This window comes from Anser anser (genome assembly GCF_964211835.1).
Source record: "Anser anser genome assembly, chromosome: 1".
In the NCBI taxonomy this organism is placed as follows: domain Eukaryota; kingdom Metazoa; phylum Chordata; class Aves; order Anseriformes; family Anatidae; genus Anser; species Anser anser.
In genome coordinates, this window is record NC_139720.1 from 95,879,561 (window position 1) to 95,900,002 (window position 20,442).

The 20,442-nt window shown below is 39.5% G+C and overlaps 1 protein-coding gene across 8 annotated transcripts in view; it reads right to left on the bottom strand.

Moving 5' to 3' along the window:
- The window catches only part of NME7 (NME/NM23 family member 7), a 96,610-nt gene that overhangs the window by 47,745 nt on the left and 28,423 nt on the right, over window positions 1-20,442 (bottom strand). For all 8 annotated transcript variants that reach the window (XM_083820433.1, XM_083820436.1, XM_083820429.1 and 5 more), the window contains 4 exons: window positions 19,688-19,798; window positions 16,133-16,183; window positions 13,492-13,699; window positions 10,485-10,590 (listed from right to left, as the gene is read on the bottom strand). In XM_083820433.1, coding sequence (XP_083676559.1) covers window positions 10,485-10,590; window positions 13,492-13,699; window positions 16,133-16,183; window positions 19,688-19,798 — 476 coding nt within the window. The remainder of the gene's footprint in view (window positions 1-10,484; window positions 10,591-13,491; window positions 13,700-16,132; window positions 16,184-19,687; window positions 19,799-20,442) is intronic.

Here is a 20,442-nt window from a genome sequence, read left to right on the forward strand (position 1 = left end):
TCATGTCTGATTTTTGACATTTTGAAATGCACTTTTCCTTCACATTATAATGAAATGAAAAAGGTTATCTGATTCTTTGTTGCCAAGCTTTAAGGTGCCATCCCAGAGTCTCAGGCTTGGCTCTGAACAAAGTCTTTTTTTAATTCCAAAGAAGAAAAAGTGGGACTCAGAGCTGGCCCTCCTTAATGTACTTCAGTTGAAGTTCTCACTTGATCAGTCAACAGTGCAAAAGGAGGAAGCCGACAGCCATCTTTCTCAAAAAGTGCGTTTCTTCCTATCAGTTGGCCAACCTATCCTCTGAAGAGCAAAGTTTATCTATCCCTTCTCTTTTGCTTTTCCACTTTAGAACAATGCAACTCTGGGCATTCTCATTAAACAACATAAACACACATTTTCTAGACACCCCAAAACCGTAGTGATAATCTGCAGCTATTGGTCTCCTAGCCTCATGCTGGGCAAATGGAAGAGAAATAGGAAGCTCAAAAGCTACACAGATTAACAACAAGGGGGAAACTGACAAAAGATAAAGAGGAATATACAAGCAAATTATGGGAGAATACTGTTCATCGTGATTGAATCCAAGATATTCCATCACTCCTGATTTCTTTCTAGGCATTGCATTAAAGAAGATGTAAAAGTAGTTTAAAGGGAAGCTTTACAGATATTTATGGAGAACTCTATCAACACACAAGGGCACATCTGGTGAAAATCTTCACAAATTATTCATTTGAAAATAATGAAAGGATGAAGATAAAAGATATTGCCACTGCTTGACTGGAGAATAGAAGATGGCACAAGAAAAATTAGACAGAGAGAGAGTAAATCTTAGGGGCCCTGAAGCCCAAATGGCCAAGCTTGTGATGTGACTGAGAAAAGGAGCCAACAAAAAGATTCAAAGGGAGTGAAAGACCCAAAGATTTAATCCCTGATGCAACTTTCTGAAGCAGTACAAACGAGGGAAGACCACACTTGTGAGTTCCAGGCAGGGCACTGACACACAAAATGATGAAAACCTGTAGGAATATATAAATAAATAATTCTGGGAGTTATTATTGCATGGGAACAGATGAGAAGAATCACACTTGAAATTCAAATGCAAAGGCCTATACAAAAAGTCAAGTCAAAATCACTGTCAGGCTACAGAAAATGCCCAGCAAGTTGGCTGTGCAGTGGATGATGTTAGGGAAAAGAATCTGCAGAAAAAGGAAAGATTAAGAAGGAAAGATCAATACCTCTGCAACAGGTATGATGAACTCAAATTGATGTTTACAAAAACAGACAAACAACAAAACAAACAGAAAGGCTTAGGTTTCTGTCTTTCATTATTCTTGTGTTAGAAGACTTAAAAGGAAATATTCATCTTGTTTTTCTTTTTACTTTTTTTTTTTTAGGGCTGTTCATTGCTTTGTACTCCATTCTCACATCCACTGTGATTTTTTTCACTTGAAAAGAGTATACTCAATCACTCTGGCTAGGAGAATGTTTGCATCATGATTTTAATTTACTTTTGCTTATTTACTGAGCATAAACAAAATGAAACATAATATTTTAATTGAGATTGTACCACTGCTTTATATGATAGCATTTAGTATTATCATCCAAACCATTCAAACCATTCATATGCTTACAGATTTTTTTTTTAATCCCTAACTGAACATTGTGCATGGGACTGTTCATGAATGGTTCCAATTACAAAGAGGAAGTGGTTAAAATTATTCCTTGCACTGTGCATTTGCCCATAATTATAAACAATATTTTTAATCTACTATTGCTCTGTCAATTAACTCAACTCTGGAGGTTAAAATCCTCAAGAGATCCCCTAGAATCTGCTCCAGCCTTTACTAATTTTGTATTTCCCTTCCTGTGGAAAGTTTGCCAACTCACTGCCCTAGATCAATAGTAAATACACTGTATGCTCTACTATTTATTTTTGCCTTGGCAAAAGACTCGCATACTGCTGCATTCTGTGTCTTGACTCTTTTTAAGACTCAATACCTTGCATTTCTCCTCATGCACAGATTTGAAAAAGGCAGTAAGAAAGGACTTCAAGATATAAGAATCATAGAATCATAGAATATCCCGAGTTGGAAGGGACCCATGAGGATCATCAAGTCCAACTCCTGGCACCGCACAGGTCTGCCCAAAAGTTTAGACCATGTGACTAAGTGCACAGTCCAAATGCTTCTTAAATGCAGACAGGCTTGGTGCAGTGACTACTTCACTGGGGAGCCTGTTCCAGTGTGCGACCATCCTCTCGGTGAAGAACCTCTTCCTGATGTCCAGCCTAAACTTCCCCTGCCTCAGCTTCACACCGTTCCCACGGGTCCTGTCACTGGTGATAACGGAGAATAGGTCACCTGCCTCTCCACTCCCTCTCGTGAGGAAGTTGTAAACTGCAATGAGATCTCCCCTCAGCCTCCTCTTCTCCAGGCTGAACAGGCCCAGTGACCTCAGCCACTCCTCATACGTCTTACCCTCTAGGCCCTTCACCATCTTTGTCACCCTCCTCTGGACACTCTCCAACAGTTTCACGTCCTTTTTGTACTGTGGTGCCCAGAACTGCACACAGTACTCGAGGTGAGGCCGCAACAGCGCAGAGCAGAGCGGGGCAATCACTTCCCTCGACCGACTAGCAATGACGTGCTTGATGCACCCCAGGATACGGTTGGGCTCCTATTAGGTAGTTTATCTTTTGCTCCAAGGTGCAGTGAAGTTAGACTATGTATGGCTGTATTTTTTTAATTTTTCTAAAATGTTCTCAAAAACTTTGGGTAACAATGGTTCCATTACATCCCCATTTATCAAGCCAGCAATATACTTCTGAGTTTTCCATAATGATTAGATTAAATCTTCTTTCACTGGAAGGAATAAACATGAACGTATTTTCTATCTTATATATGGAAAGCTGTGTATCTCTGTCTTCTCCATCTTAGCTTCAGTAAATTAAACCTTTCAACTTTCCATCAAAGATCAATTTGTCTAAATCTCCTATTCTTTTTGCTGTCAGTTGCATTTATTATTCGTGAAACAAAGCGCCCAGAAACTGGATGTTGTACACAAGTTGGGATCTCTGCAGCACTGAGCAGAACAAGTTACTGTAAATAAACCTAAACTAAACAGTGTGTCCAACGTTAATGATGCTGATTGTACTTACGATACATCCCTATTCTGAACACTTCTCTACAGACTTGCCATTGATACCCTGCCCTCCACTATTTCATATTTGTGTATTTGTCTTCCCTTTTCCATGACACGCTGTGCAGCTGCTTATATTCAGTTTCCTCTTTTTCACATTGCTTTATTTCTGCAGTTTTGAATTCTGATCATATCCTCCAAAACTGCAGTAGGTGCTTGGTAGTGGGCATGCTCTGTCCTTCCCCATTCCAGTCACTAATTAAAATATTGACAAGAACTGGCCCAAGGATGGATGCCAAGGCTTATAAAACTCTTTTAATTTGACATGCTCATGTCTCCAGCCCAGTGTTCAGGAAAAAAAAATTAAAGCTAAGCAGATGCTTATGCTGCACAGATCTAAACATGCAAATTAATTCACTGAAGGAAAATCTTGGTTTCCGAACACCAAGGGCCTCTGAGGAAGGCATTGATGGTCAAGTGAATTAGACTATCTGGCTCTGATTTACCTTCCTTTATGTAAAGCATACTTAGAGAACTCAAAGATCAGTAAAGCTCGTTTTTCCTTCACAGCAGACATGCTGGTAAATGTCCATTGTATCATCATTATGTAAGTGGATTAAATGAATGTATACAGTCTTGATTCATCAGTTTTCTTGGTATGAAAGTAGTTTCATTAACCTGAAATTTCCTGGACCACTCTTAGAAATGATTAAGTGTAAGTACAGTATTACCTTTTCTCTAACTCATTAAGAAAGGAAATCCCCAAATGCAGTAAAAACACTCCTTCATGTCTTTTTTTTCAAAATATTAAGACCTGTGTACAAAGATGATATTCAACACTAATGTAAGTCTACTGAACACTACTGGAATACTCTTTCCAGTAGTATGAGATATTTATGATCTTCCTCGAAGATTGGCTATGCCATTTGATTATTTTTTTTTCAGTGAATTATAGCTCCTTCTCTTCACTCCTGCATCAAAATGTCAGAAAGGAATTCCAGATCCCGTCCACTTTCTCCTCTACCTTAATTAATTCAAAGGTAAAAAATATTTTTCATACTTGAAAAAATAAATGCCACTTCCCCACTAGCCACTGAAATTCAAAGTCAGTCTAAGCTGGGAAGTCAATGCCAAGTTGCTAAAACGTCATGCAGGAAATAATCAAGAAACAACATAGGCTTGGTTTCAAAAAACAAACACCTCAAGAATAGAATATCCATCATTACAACTACAGCAAAGAATGTAAAAAACAGACGTAAGTGGATGGACTATTGTTCTCACGGAGGCTATTTTTTTTTCTTAATTCACATGTTGAAAACTAAGTTGTTTTTAATGATTTTTTTTCTCATTTCTTTAGAAAGAAAAAATAATTGTCACCAGACCACCGAACACTTCAGAAAACTGCAACACCCTATCTATAATATATTCAAGGAAAATCTAAGAAACAGAGTGCATTTAATTTTACACAAATGCGTTTTCTGTCTGTGCAAACCCATCTGCAAAAATGCCTGCATCTGAAAGTGCAGTGCTTTACTAAGTAGTTTCAGTCAACTGTAGCACTGAAATTGCCATACTGCATGTGAGAATATCCAGAGGTCACACCTCAAATGATCCATTGTACTTCCATGAAGGTCCTGCAAAGATTTGTGTTCATCCCTCTTATCACTGATGCCTCTCTGCACTCAACCTTGTAGACAAGACACAAAGAAAAGGTACAAGTTTCTGCAAGTCTACAATGTCTGCCTTCTACCTTTTGATAATGCATACTTACAGACAGAAAATATACTTTCGGATTACTTATGAAAAAATTATATCGTTATTTTTTTCTCAAGCATGAGAAAACAGCTTTCTGAAAAGCTTGTTCTACTTCTGAAGTTTCCTGGAAATAAAAATAATGACTTACTCAAACTTAGGTCTATTTAAAAACCCAGGGTGAGAATAAATAATTTCCAGAGCTTGTTTATGATTTTAAAAAGTTGTATCTAATGTACACTAATTAGCTTGCTAAAACACAATGAGATAAACATCTTGACCTGAGAATGATGACAGATTCGCACCTCTCCTATTACATCTTCTTTTTCTTTTCCAGCTTATTTCCTTTCCTAACCCCACGCACGTAATTATATTTAGCACACTACAGAGGTGAATTGGACAGGTGCACATTGACATCTTCCCCCTTTCGAAGAGCAACAGGTCTGTTGCATGTCAGGAACAGCTCTCTGCTTGTTTTCAGCCAGACATATAATCTACTACAACACTGGATTTTAGTCTTCCTCTCTCCACTATCTCTTGTAAAGTAACTTCATTTGAGGTCCTACATGAGTAAACCGTGTTTCTGCACCTGCTTCAGACTGAATTGCTGTCCTTGGTATTCTTTTTGACAAAGTTAGATTTGTCTTTAGAGCAAAGAACTACTCTCAATTACATTTTTTCTGACTAAGTCTTTACATAAATAAGGAAATATATTCTTATTGTCACCTGTCATGCAGCATTTTGCTGATCAATATAAAGCTTTGTGACTTGCTAATGCAGTCCAGAAAGTATTAAGATAGGAGAGCTGGTGATAGCTCTTTAACATTTATCATCCACTCAGAGCAGGCCTAAAATCACACTTCCACTGAATATCTTTTCCATTTGGAAAAACAAACAAACAAACAAACAACTACAAAAAAAAAAAAAACAGTCCCACTCCTTTTGTTTTCTATGAGACTTAAATCTTAATTGAAGAATAATGTGGAAGACAGCACCATTAACTTTTTCTTTTAAGTACAAAAAAGGTACAAGGGTACAATTTACCAGTAATGTTAGAACAAAATTTCAAGCTTAACACGTCCTAGGAGAACAAACGTAGCTGGGTAGGCAGCCAAACACCTAGAAGCGCCTTGAGTCCATCATTCTGTGATTCGATGAGACCACAGAAGCTCTTTTGTCTTTTGGCAGGCCTTTCAGTTTGCATCAGGTCTAATGAATTCCTAACTAGAAGTTTCGCTTTTCAAGTTCACGGCGCAGTTCTAGCCCCAAATCTGTTATTGGCAAGACTCTGTCTTTAGAACCCCTGTCTCAGCTTGGGAGTGCAGAAATGGAGGATAGGACTTCAACTCGCAAGCTCTGTGCTGTAACCAACGTACATGAAAACGTGAAATATAACATACTTCTGATCTCAGCCTTTATAGCCTGATCATCATTATTTTCATCATTTTTTTTTCTGCTTGTTTCACAAGGGAATCAAGTAAAAGCCACATTAAAGAAACTTTAAGCCAAGAAAGTCATGAAATATCAAATTCTAATTCCTACAGCAAACATGACTAAACTGTTACACATAATAAATTAAAGTTAATCCCACTCAGTGACCTACAAAGCACTACTTCTGCTGACAGAACAGATAGTGTAGTGCTGTAACTAATGTTACATTTAAAGTACTGAAGAGCTGAAGAGCTGTGCTTGCTAGTTACCATCTTCCCTGGCTGAAAATTGGTCCCAAGACAAGAGAAGGAGGAAGCTAAAAGACACTGAAAAGTGTGGCAGATTCCAGAGGGGTCAAACCAGGCCGCATCCCTCAGACACGGCCCCGGTCAGACTGAGTCTGCATGGAGCTGCGTCACGTTGCTTTTTCACTCTTTCACATCCCAGCAAAGAGGAACTGGAGTGCTCTTGCAAGCCCTCTTCAAATACAACCAGTTGGCTGCTGCAAGCTTCCCAGCCAGCCAGGGAAGTGCTTCAAGTCCACTGGGAGGAGCTGCTAGAGGACAAGCTAAAGCTGCCTAGTCCAGGGCACAGGTTTCAATGCCCTTCCCAGATAATTTTTCAATTTCCCAACTGCTGACCCTCCACAGAAGTTATGGGGACACCAGACTGACAAAATATCTATTGCTTTCCCTCTCTGAGCGGTGCGCATGATGATTCTCTGAGGGCTGGCAGTACCACCCCTCCATGCCCCTGCACCACCAGCTCTGTAAGCATAACCTAACTCCCCCAACACCCCTCCTCGGGCCCCAGGGTTTCTCTGAAGCCTGCCAGGTACTCTGGATACTCTCACTTGCATTACCTGTCACCCACCGGTGACGGCTGCAGGTGCAGGGCCTGGCACCACATGACGGCCTGCTTAGCGACTGGCATTACTGTGTGCTGGTCAGGAGCAGGCCGGCCAGGCTGGATATAAAACCCACTGTGATTTTCCACTGCTTTGGCACTGGGCAGGATCCTGTAAACCCTCTACGGTAACCAGAGTCAGCTACTAAGATGGGGCTCTGTCCCTGAATTAGCACACATACACTGGAGGTTTGATCCAGCCTTTTGACAGCAAGGGAAGCTCACCGAAAAGCTTCTTTGTTTACCTATGGCTTAAGCAAACCATTTTCTGGAACTGAAAAATATCTGCCATTTCCTTCTAAGAACTTGTTATGCAATTTACTTAGCAGAAAAAAAGAAAAAAAAATGGGAAAAGGACAGGAAAGTAGAATTCAAATCATGAATCCAGTCAAATGTTCCTGCAGAAGACTACAGCTCTGTATAAACTCAAGCATGTAAGTGAAACTTCACATAATTGTACACGTGTAATGAGTAGATTATATTCATGGTAATTAGATACGTTCAAAGCCTCAGCAGTGCATAGGAAATTACAAAAAGGTTTATTTTTAGATACTCAATACGGAAAATTTGTAGAGCACAAATCAAATCTGCAATGCATAAGAGGCTCTGCTGCTCTGACCCACATAACTTTCCTCTCCGTGCCTCAGTCGCACCACCGCCTGACACTGATGGCTACATGGGATTTCGTCCCCTCTCCAGCTGCCACATTTCACCTTGCATTCTTCCTGCTAGAAATGGCAGGAGTGGATGGCCACAGTGAGATGTGTTGTTTCCTGAGGAGGAAGCAAGTTGCTTTTCTTTAAGACCACACACTCTCTTACATGCTATTTTGCCTAGAGGGAAGCTCATTAGTTGCTATAGCACCTACTTTAATTGAGATACAAGAAATTCTGCTGGAACAACCGTAATGTTGGAATGTCTCGGGTATCATCAAACAGTTACTAATAGCTGTTAAAAGGCAGATGAGATGAGCAGGGCCTCACTCCTCTGTCACAGACCACTGAACCTGAACAGGTTCCCCAAATTCTTTCAGCATGCTTTTCCCTGACTCCAAAACAGTACCTAAGGGGAAAGAGGAATGGTGGCACTTCCGCTGGGAAGCTGCTGTAAAGTTAGCACACAGCTTTCTACTCTGCTATGCACAGTTCTTCCAACTGTGATGGTGCAAAAGTGCCTTCTAAGAGAACCAATCAAACCAAAAGAGATGCCACTCTGTGACAGGCTAAAGAGGAGTACAAGAAAGACTAAGGAAGACTGAAGAAAGCCAAATCCTCTTCCATGGGACATTCCTGGCCCATTGGGCTGATGATGCTGGAGAGTTCCTGCAGCCTTTGTGAAGGATTCATCTCACATCAAGCTGCCAACTGGGAACAGTCCATATGCAATGCAAAGCCACACCAGTGCTCTCCACCAAAGGGGGAGATCGCTGCCCAGCCACAGTGACTCTTCCCTCCCTTAAGCCCAACTCCCTGTCAGAGGTCAGGCTTCTGGAAACATTTACAAGGCTGCCACAGTCTTGTTAACTCTTTAAGAGGTGCAGCACCTATGGCTTTTGAAACATTTAAAGTAACATCAGAGAGAACAGACAGGAACAACGCAGCTTAGTGAGGTAAAAGCACAGCCAGTCCCTGAATTCCATCACTCTTCATATTAATTTTAAATTGACAAAACGCTTTGCTGACTTAGAAAATTCAGTGATGATTCCTTCATTATGTTGAGAGAACTAATCAAAGCCATGTGGATGGAGAATTCTCACACGAGGTACACTACCTTTCAAATTTTAATTGCTGTTTGCAAGCTGTGATCTACCTTTCCAGCTCCTTGTGCTGTGAGAGAAAGGACTATACTAGTGGATCCTTAGCTCAACTTTTGTCCAGTCTTTCTAGCTCTCACACTACAAGGCAGAGTGTAAGCTTATATTTTCTGCTTATCTGTACTTATGTCTCCCTCTCCAACTCCTCTCCCCCAACACACATACAGAGGGGAGTGCAAATGGGGCAAGAATTAGTCCCTTGATTCAGAAAAATTCTGAGTAGTTCAAGACAAAAGAAAAGCAACAGACAGAGCACTATGAAATCTAAGGAAACAAAGAGGATTAAAATGAAGAAGGCCTGGGCTCACTAAGTAAGAGTCTAAGCTCCCATATGTAATAGAAATTATATCTCAAGTATGAGAATACACAGCTCAAGCCATCCACTTTGCCATTTTGAAAAATTAAGGACCTAACAATCCTGCCACAGTAAAGTTTGCCTCTTGCAAATGTTCAGCTAGGTAATAATAACATAGCTTCAGTGGCTGCCCATATTTCTGTAAGAGGAACATCATTCTGTCTTTGCTGACTTTATCAGTAGTAAATACAGTGCAAAGCCTCAAAGAGATAACAGGCCTTTTACCAACAGTAAGTGCAAGACTCTTTCTTGTAAAAGCCATTTCCTTCACCAAGCCCTTCAGACTTGAGGTGTGAAAGGCCTGGAAACTGCTCTGGCCACTTCCACTGTTTCTATTTCAGCTATCCACAGAGAAGTAATTAAAATGTTGTGGTGTGGTCCACATCTTACCATTGAAAATCTCAATGTTCTCACGTGGCAATATTTATTCCGCATTCAGAAATATTTTTGAAGTGCCAGAACCAAAATATTTTACTGCACTCACTGCTCTTACACATGCTCTTCTATCTAAGTAGAGGACACAAAAGTGAAATTATTTCTGCATGGCAGCAGTTGGGACAGAAAGCATCATGGAGTCCAACAAATGTTTCAAGATTCTGGCTCACTTTCACAGAGTAAATAAGACTTTGCTACTTTCCATCCTCACTGCAGTCAGCAGAACAAGATTCATATCAGAACAAATACCCCTTTGCAAGCCCTGCAATATAGACAGATGTTCTGCTTTTACTTTGCTGTGGGGATGCTAACCTCCCACAGATGAGTCTGGTGGACAGACAGGAGAAAGGATATGGTAAGCTGTCACAGCCAGATTCATTTAATCTCATTTATAATTCGATTGTTCTTCCTTTTCTCCACCTCTCACTGCTTTTTCTGAAATTAAAAAGCACCCACACGGCACACAACCCATGGAAGTAAACTGCAGAAATAAAAAACGTGTATGAAAGATGAAATATTTGCATACTTTTGCACATACTATGAAATATATCCTGTGTTCTTGCAATTTCATTTTTTGCAAAAAAAAGTGGCACAGGAATGGTCATGGGATACAGAAAAGCATACACTGCTTTCACCTCCACTATCTGCATTGCTTACCTTCATTAACTGCGTGAGGCTTAATAACGCAACAAGTACAGTTTGTGAATTTTGCACTGTTGACTGGTCCACGACCTCCACTGGAGGGAAAGAACAACTCCAGCTCCTGAAAACAACAGTAATTTAACACATTTTAGTTTTATCTAGCTACATACATCAATACATAAACTTTTACCATAAGTATCCAGTCACAGAAAATAAACCTTAATTATGGATTTTTGTGCTAAACACTTTTCCCCTGCAATATTCTCTCAAACGTATCTTTCCCTCTCTGGCAACATTACTACAATCATAAAACCACAGTTTGAATATTTCTTGCAATTTTTTCCTTTCCACTTCTACAATGCAATCTATTTCCATTCAGAGCACTCAAAATGCTGCTGCCACAATTATTTGGCAGAGGTGTTCCCAGTTTTCTGAATTCTCTTTCCTCAGCATCTTTCCCAAATCCAATCCCAGATAGACACATCATTGCTTCCCTTTTTTCACACCATTTTTTCTTCCACATGAGCAAAAATGCAATGAGCATCCAGTTTTTCTATATACAAAACTGACCTCCATCCCACCATCCCACCTGCTTACAACTATTTTTTCAATTGTTTTAAACAACTAAACTTCATCTAAAATTGTTGACTCCCTTCTCATGACTTACTGACCCCCCCCCTTTTTTTTTTTAATCTTAGTGAATGGAAGCTGATGAACTCAATTGCTCTTATTTCTGGGATGAATCAAAAGAGCCTCTTTGCCTCCAATTACTTCATTTCTTCCTGTCATTGTTATTCAAGTACCATGAAGCTTGGGTCTTAGACCATATTGGGGTAAGCCTGACATCCAAGCTTTTTTCCTCAGTGATATTTTTTTACTCTTCACTGCCAGCTTCACGCTTTTTTCCATACCATTTATTCACATAGCTTACACAATCTGCCAATAAACATTAGCCAAACGCTCGAGACACAGATTCCATTTAAGACCTATTGGTCAAATTAAGTAAGAGAATTGATGAATTTCTATTTAAGGGAAATAATAATATCCTGGAGATGCTACCACCAAATCCATCTGATTTTTTGTGTGTAACAGTAACAATGCTAAAGGCCATTTCCTGGAATTGTCTCATTTAATTTACTAGCTCAGTTCAGATGGAATAGACTTAACTATCTCTCAGTCTTTACCTCATGGCATTCTGACAATTCCTGTAATCCTGACTTGAACAATTATACAATTATAACTAATGGGTCTTCCAACAAAAGGGAAAGTGTGTTTTGTTTTTCTCCTAGAAAATGATCTACAATTTAAGTTTGCGTATCTGAGGCAAAAGGGTTAGTTTCTTACATCCGTCTTCTGATGACATGCTGCATGATACAAAGACCTTGTCCCACTCTGTTAACCAATGTTTGCTCTAAAAGTAGCAGCCAGGAAAAGGCAGCAAAATATTTAAAACATTTAACACTTTCTTTTGCCTCTTAAAAGCCAGAAGAGTAAAGTAAATATATAATGCTGAAGGACTAGGATAATGAAATGCCAAACAAAAGCAAGTGGTGCCTTAAAAAGAAAATATTTTTAATTTATGCCTAATATAAACAAATCCCCAAATTTGGCCTGCAGAAAGAGACACCGCCTTACAGTACAATAGAGGCCTACTCTCACTCACCATTTAGCCCCAAAAGAGAACAATGCAGTCTTCTACTCTAACTGTTTAGTTCACAATACATTCACTAGAGGTTGGCTGGGACTTCAGTTTTCTTGCAGAAGTTTGTTTAGGCCCCTCTATCTTATATTTCTTTCTTTTCAGGAAAGCCTCTGCAAGCTGCAGCCAGCTAGTTTCCATGGCAGCTGCAATACAACCATGTAATACTGGACCTACCAAATTAAAATAGGCACAGGACTGCTAAATTCAAAATTTGAGTGGACTTATCAGAGATTGGTATCAGTAACACCACAAAGATGCACACACCTGCAAAAGTTCAGCAATATATTAGTTTCCGTCAAAAAATACCGTTGATGAGTAAGGCCTTCAAACTGCATTTTAAAAATAATGAAATGCAAGAACAACACGCTTAAGACAAAACACTTAATTAAATTTCTAATCAAATCTCATGCTAAAAGATGCTTTCTCCTACATTCTCCGTTCAAAAGCTGGCATAGCTGTCGTGGCAGTACACAGGAACAAAGAGAAACATTTCCTTTTGTACATGAAGGCATCTGGCTATTTATTCTGAACTACAAAGACTTTTGTGACTAAAAAAAGTCACTTCACCAGAGATCAATTTCATCCAAACTTTTTCCAAATACATACCATCTCCCCCAAACTTGCCATCAGAAAAAGTACTTCAGGTCCAGAATGTGATTTCTTGTCAAAACCAGGGACAAAGAGGCCCTGCAGGCCAGGCTGGTCTAGAGCTAAGGTACCATGGTGCAATACCAAATAACTGTTAGGTAAACTTTGTTCTAGCCATTGCTTATCAGCGTATCTACCCCACATCAATGCACATGAATAGGCACACAAGTTTTGTAGAAACGCTGGTAATACCTATCACCCAGCCCCAGGGCTTTTTCTTAACACTAACAAAAGACACAGACTGCAAAGCAAAAGAGAACCAAATTCGTCGATGCCAGGCCCACTGTATTACCTTTCAAAACACAAAACAATACAAAATGGCCTGTCTTCATAAATACACATTATGAACAATAACAGCAGAGAAAAGTGGGCTGCAGGCAGAAGACTAGTGAGGACTGTGGAGGAGAGCAAGTAAGTGAAACGCAGAAGATGTTAAGAATGACCAGGCATGCTCTCCTGATCAAAGTGCCCAAGACTTCCCGTTGTGACAGACATAAACATGATTTCTCTTTCCAGACAGTTTATTTTTCCGTGCTAAGAAGGAGCCACGAAGAATACCTAAACTAATTCTGAACTCAAATGGGAAAAAAAAAAAGAGGAATTCCTGACCCAGCTGTGTTACTAAATAATGTTAGTAAGAAAACTAGTTAATAAACCCAGTCAAGAACTTACTTGTGCAGCTGAAGCAACTGAATCTGGGCCATGAGCTGCATTTCTTATGCCATCATGTCCGAAGTTTGCTCTGATGCTGTCTGGTTCATCAGTTCTAGCCACTGCAGAGTTTGCAGGCCCCAGTAATGTTTTCCACTTACAAACTGCATCATCTCCCAAGATTTCCATAGCAACAATGGGACCACTCGTTATAAAATGGAGAAGCTCACTGCAAAACGGAAACAGCGTATGGTGATACAGGCTACAAATTAAAGCCAACAAAAACATACTATCCAGTGGAGATGCTCAGAACTCAACTCAGCAAGGCCTTGAGCAACCTCATCTAACTTTGAAGTTGTCCCTGCTTTGGGAAGGAGGTTGGACTAGGTCATGTGCAAAGTCTCCCTTCTTATTATGGTTGTAGAAAAAGCATCAGATAACACAAACTGACTCAAGCTACTGTGTAATATGTTAGATTTCAAAATAAATTTTAAAAGATCAGTACTGGCAATGGTGAAAAAGCCCCCTGCTTGTGATTTTTCTGACAGAAATGATTCCTAAGCATATCTCTTCTGCACAAGTGACTTTCAGGACCCTTACGCCTGCCCTGTGCATGTTCCTCACTGACACAACCTCAGTGATGCTGCTAGGATGGAGTGCTTCACTTGCCTGACCTCTGTGCATGCCAAGTCAACGCTTGCCCAGCCAAAACCCAAAGCAGGAGAGGAGGGAGAATTAAGATTTGGAAAGTTTGGGAGGAAGGGGAGATTTAAACACAAATAAGTTATCACATTCTGGCATAAGCAGAAATCATCTCATTTTGGTGGGATGAATATGAGAAAGGAGATGAGATTGTCAAGAGCAGCTTGCCTCCTATCCTGACCATCTCACAAGAAAAGCAACCACCCAAAATTGGAAACCCAGATGTTCTATTCAAAAGAGAAAGATAAAAACCTCACAGCTATAATTCTGTAACTTTATAGAACATGCATAACGACAATCTTGTCTTTTCACTGTGTAGTCTGGACAGAACCAACAAAGGAGAAAGTTTATTCAATGCTTTTTGTACTATGTTTTTTAAAAAGGCTTTACACAATTATACTTGTGGACATGAATGCTTCCCCATCCATCTTTTTCCTAATGATCATTTGTGCAGATCAGTGGGCATGACAAAAGACTACTAGCTCTTTGCTAAAGCAAAAATACTAAATCTGTAAAGAGTTACATAAACATAAAGTATTTACTTTATGGGGAAGAGCTAAGAGGGAAGAGCTACTGGATACTACTAGAACTCATGTTCTCTTCTTGAGAGACTGCTTCTTCAGGATACAGTTAAATGGTTTATGCATATATATACCCAAGAAGGAAACTGATTTCCACAACACTCTCTACTATGCAGTCTAATTCTGAATATTAAATACATTTTATAAATTAAATTCTTTAATATGAAAAACATTATTTTCCAAAGTAGAGTTGTTTGTTTTTTTTTACACTATTCACCAAACTTGCATTGACTAGTGAACTTGCAAATTAAATCTGAAAGTACTCTTTACAGACAAGCAATAAAATGCTAAATATAAATGGGTTGCAGATTTTACATTTCACCAGCTTGAAGATTTTTGCTCTATTTGGTTTGTAATGATTTATAACTATTTGTTTATAAATTAGAGAAAAGTCCTGTACAGAATATGTAGCTAACAGGACTGCAGGATGGGAGACCAGGTACATCACAGAGGACAAAAGCTCATGGTTCCTTAGATAGCTACCATTAGTGTAGATAGACATCTGTGAAATGACACCACAGGCAAAACTCTTGCTTATTTATCAACATATTCAAACAAACTTAGTCTGTGCAGAAAAGGCAATTCTAAATCTTCCGCTGATCTCCAAAGTAGTCAGGCATAGCCTGGAGTCACGTCTCAGTGAAGGGCTTGGGTTTGGACCCAAAATAAATCAGTTGCTGTTGCAAAAAAGCTGGCAGATCCTTATACCCAGGCACTTCATAACAGCACTGAAATCAGATCTTTCGACAGTGCAAAACCATGTTCCACAAAAAAACACAAGGCAGAGTGGCACCCTCTTCCTGAAAGAGGTAGACTACAAAATGCAGAGAGGGAAAAGAAAGGTGGTTGTTGAAAATGTCTGGGACACAAGTGTCAGTCTGTTCAGCTACAGAAAGACTAAGGTTTGTTAGGAAAAGCAGTCCAGCATCACCAAAGTTTGACATTTTGCCCAAGAGTAGCAGCACAGTAAACAACTGCCTCATGCACCACCCTTTCAGTTACCTGTGATTTGGGATACTTGCTACAAATCAGTTCTCATAGGTGTTTCCCCACAATTCTCATTACCTGCAAGCTCTACCCTGATCCTGAAGATGCTCCTTCTTTTGGCTTTGAAGTTTTGCCCTGCTTGGAACATTTTCTTTTCAGAGAGACTAAAGACAGTCTCCTGATATCATCAGGCTGTAAAAGTGAGAGTTAAAACCCTGGATAGCTGGAATAAGGATCTCTCCCTGGAGGAAGATTAACAGTGTGCATACTTTGCAAAGAGCTCCACTCAACTAAAGACAAGCTCTGATGTTTCCATGGTCTTGCAGTGACAAATACAGCAAAGGAATCATGTGCATTCAATATGTATGTCAAACTGAAAATGATATACCTACTTATAAAAAGGTTTTGATTGATGGTCTACGTAGAAATCCACCGCTTCTTTTCTGGAAGAGTAAAAAGATATATATACATATATGCATGTACGTACATATAAAAACCTCTGAAAGCCACAAACTAGCATTCATCAACATGTTTCTACAGGTAATGTCTTCCCAAGATGGACAGCTTGTGGGGCATTCATGTCCAGTAACAGAAACTACTGGCTTTCATCTTTCAGCTCTGTTTCAGTGTGTAAGCTAGCTAATGAGGTCTGGCTTTAAAACAAATAATTTATCTGCTTCACTGGAATTTATTTCCTTATTGAGGCTAGTGTTTGATTACACCGGAGCACAACAGAATATTGCATAATCTTGTTTCTATTCAGTATCCACAAAAATTACAAATAACATAGGCAGCACAATGTCCTCCATATTATAAAATGCTTTCTCCTATACTTTGCCACTCGAAAACTCAATTTGGTCTTGCACTTCTCCCTGGGGAAAACACCAGTTACTACACACGGCAGTCTCCCATAGCAAGGGGTTTCCGTAATGAGGGCTCCTCACGTTGTCAGGTAAATAAAGGCCAGCAAGCATAGACAGTATGTTTGTGCTCCAGCTGCTTAGTCTCAGCACCTGAGCACCCAGATAGCACAGCACATGCTGCTGCAGGCTAAATGCCAGAATATTCATCACTCAGACCGGGTGGTGGCCCTCTCCAAGCTCGGCATTGTCACAGCCTTGCTGCTAGCAGCGCTGCACTCACCTAGCAGGACTATGCAAGTTTCAGGGACCGTAGGGCAGACCCACTTTCCATCCACCAGCGGGCGTACCATTCTCTGGCTTTGCACCTTACACCTGCTGCAGCTAGCCAGCCCACTCTCCTCCCTGCTTTTTCCCCAGCTGCTTCCCATGTTTAACTCTTGCTACATCCACTGCTTTCTCTGCATGGCAACAGCTAGAAGAATCCACAAGGGTTTTCAAGTCTAGTCCTGTTATTTTGCAACAGCAACTTCAAAATTTCGGAAGCACAGGATTGGTCTTGGCTTGCTCCAAGTGTGTACTATCCTGGCGTGTACCATGTTCTGAAGTTGAAATTTGTGGAGAAGGACAAGCTCTGCAGGTGGACTGGCAGCTGAAAGCAAGCAATATTGACCACCCTTCGTCTGGGTACAAATCTCATAATCAAAGCAGAGATGCAGAGAGACTGAAAGATTCCCATCTTGAAAATCGTTTTTACCTACAGAAACAGTCTTCTGAAATTTTCTGGTCTTCATGATTTTGCTCACTTTGAGCAGACCCCTTTACTGAAAGAAATGACCTGCATGTATTCCAAATAACAGACTCAAAGTCTGAACAAAGTCACGATACTGTCACCTGCAGTGCAACTTTTCACATCTTTCTCCATTTGCAGTCCAGACTTAAGCCTGATACTACCAGAGGAAAGAAAAAACCTAAAGAAGAATCTAAAAATAATTCAATTTTCTTAACAGTCACGAAGATTTGAACAGCCTCAACTTTTTTTTTTCTTTTTACTTTTTTTTTAAACTAAATGACTGCCTGCACATTGGAAGTGAATAGTTTCACTTCCATGTTAGTATGGGCCATACAAAATTCAAAAGATCTTCATTGACTACACAGATAACATGCTTTCCTTCCATTTCATAACTCAGGTAGTGACATTGTTCAAAAATGACGCTAGTCACAGGAATTCATGCAATCTCAAGCTTCAAACATATACTCTGAAAATTAGTCTACAGTTTTTGCTTCCAATTCATTATTTCATCAGAATATCCTCTTCTGAAACTAATTCAACAAATAACTTTGGAAAGCAAATGGGAAAAAGTATGCAGTACTCAGTATTATAATTTCTGAATATGAAGAAATATTTGAGGTATGTTTTTCTGAAATAAACTGAGCTCTACTACTTAGTTAAGTATTCCTATTGCAAGAAATACAAAATTGCAATTGTGCTGTATAACATAGCTCCTTTTTCATTTCATCTCACTCATTATTTCTCTGCTTATAAAGAAAACAGTGTTCATGTGGGAATAACAGACTCAGCAGAGTCAACTGAGACATGATTAACTTAGGTGACTAGAGAGCTGACCTATCAAAGCAGGTGCCTGCCCTCACTTTTATATCTTGGCTACAATTTTTACAGAAGGCATGAATCAAGTTAACAGGGATTGCCAGATAAATGTCAGTAATAATTTCTTTACAGAGAGCAATAGATGATGACGGTTTGAACAAGCATGACAGATCTTCTCAGGGGGAGAAGACTTTGGCAAAGCCATAGTTTTAAAATGGCATATTCACAAGAAACTGAGTATACGGTATGCACAGAAACCACAAACTCTCATATAGTATTTAAATATATCCAGTATTTCAGCTCAATCTTGTGCTTATTAATCATTATTTTCAATTTTATAAGACAAGCAGGGATTTTTAAAATAGGAATAGGCAATAAAAGTTTAAATCTCCAAGTTTCCATTTCCTTCAAGTCACACGACTTGGCTCAACAGTTCAAGTTCTCAGAAACTGAAATAAAGAACCACCCAACACTTCAGGATCAAATATCTCAGACTGCAGGAGAGCAAGCCAAAAAATGCTAGCTTGAAAGACATTGTGAATTGTGAATCGGTGTTACAAACCCGAACTCATGAACGGGAGTTGTTGAGGGAGGATCTGGGACCAGTATCAAACACTGTAGCAGATGAACACAGAGTCAGGAGGAGGGAGTCACATAGTTGTTTTATCAGTATTTCAAAAAGCCAAAAAGGTTTTGAGCTGGGGCAAAATTGTTCCTAACCTCACATAGAAACCACAAGAATCCATTAAAATGATATTATTTAATACAGATAGCTTTTCTTTTGAGAAAGATGTTATATATGAACAGGTTTGGCAAAGCAGCAACTGAGAAACTGTACAGTAACCTTGAGGAATTCTACTAGGGTAAATTAACCATTTGTGTTCTTTCCTCTGCAAAATGCTTTCTCATATTCCTGTGGCTGAATGAGGCAGGTGGAGAGCAGCAAAGGGTGGGGGGGAGTAGAAAGATGCATGAGTAAACTCTGTTCAACCCTGCATTGAGATCAAAAGATCACTTGCTTTGCCTGGGACTTTTAGTCATTAAAAAGCAAACAAGGTTGTGGGAGCAGAAATTAAGATGATGGATTAACTAAGAGTGAAGAAACCAACTCCTTTTAAGACAATTGCATTATAATCAGCAGTATGGTTTGTATCAGGAAGCCATGAGGTGAGCACATACAGACATGTGGGTAATAAACACTACTGAATTGCTAAAGTAATGCTAGTCACCTTGGATTCATCCAGAGACATTCTATATTTAATCACCCATACTCATTTGCACAGAACTTTGTAATACTTAGCTTAATTCTCTACATGCTTTCAGAAACCTACACATGATTATGAAACAGATGAGTCTTCCCTTTATTACTCACTGGAATGGATTTAATGTGTGGAACAACATGGGATAGCTGCAGAGAATGGCCTTAACTGCACAAATAATAGTTAGATATAATAGAGCTGACCTTAAAAATTCCTTACCTTGAAAGCATCATCATTTTGGCCTTAGTTATTGTAAATCCCGCATTAATAATGATATCTACTAACTCTCCAATCTTGGGTGTTGCATCAGGTTTAATCAAAGCCAGTGTTCTGGAAAAAAAAAAAAAAGAAAGAAGAGAGACTGCCAACACTTCTTTCCTTAAAGCTTTTAGTGTGCATGTCGAGTTTATATTCAGACAGAAAAACATCACATCAAAGAGAGAAATTCTGCCACAGTTAAGCATCCCAGCCCCAGTGTCTCATCAATTTCCACGCTGTTCTTGAATGCCTATGCAGGACATTATTCTGATAAGAATGAGCTTTGCACATTACAATTTCCGCAGCTTCCTAAGCCAAGTCAGCCCACAGTGTTCCACCAGTGATCACTATTTGCTGGCTTCTCCCCTCACTCTGAGAGCAAACAATCTGGCCACTTCTTGAAGTGGTGTGTACCTCTATTCCACAGTAACAGCTACCTTTCCTACCCCAAACTCGGAGCAACTGTTTCACAATCAACACTTGAAGTTTGCTACTTCTCTTTCAGACCTGAGGAATTCCTTGCATGCTGAAAACTTGTCTGTTTTTTGACATTCTTCCCACAGAATCCACATAATTTAACACCTAAATTGCTTTTTAAGTGCAATTTGTCTGAGAGATTTTATTCAGGGATTTCAGTTGCAAGGATCCAAGGAAACAACTAAAGTTGGTAACTTCACAGTCTCACAATTGGGTCTTTAACAACAGATAGAAAAGAA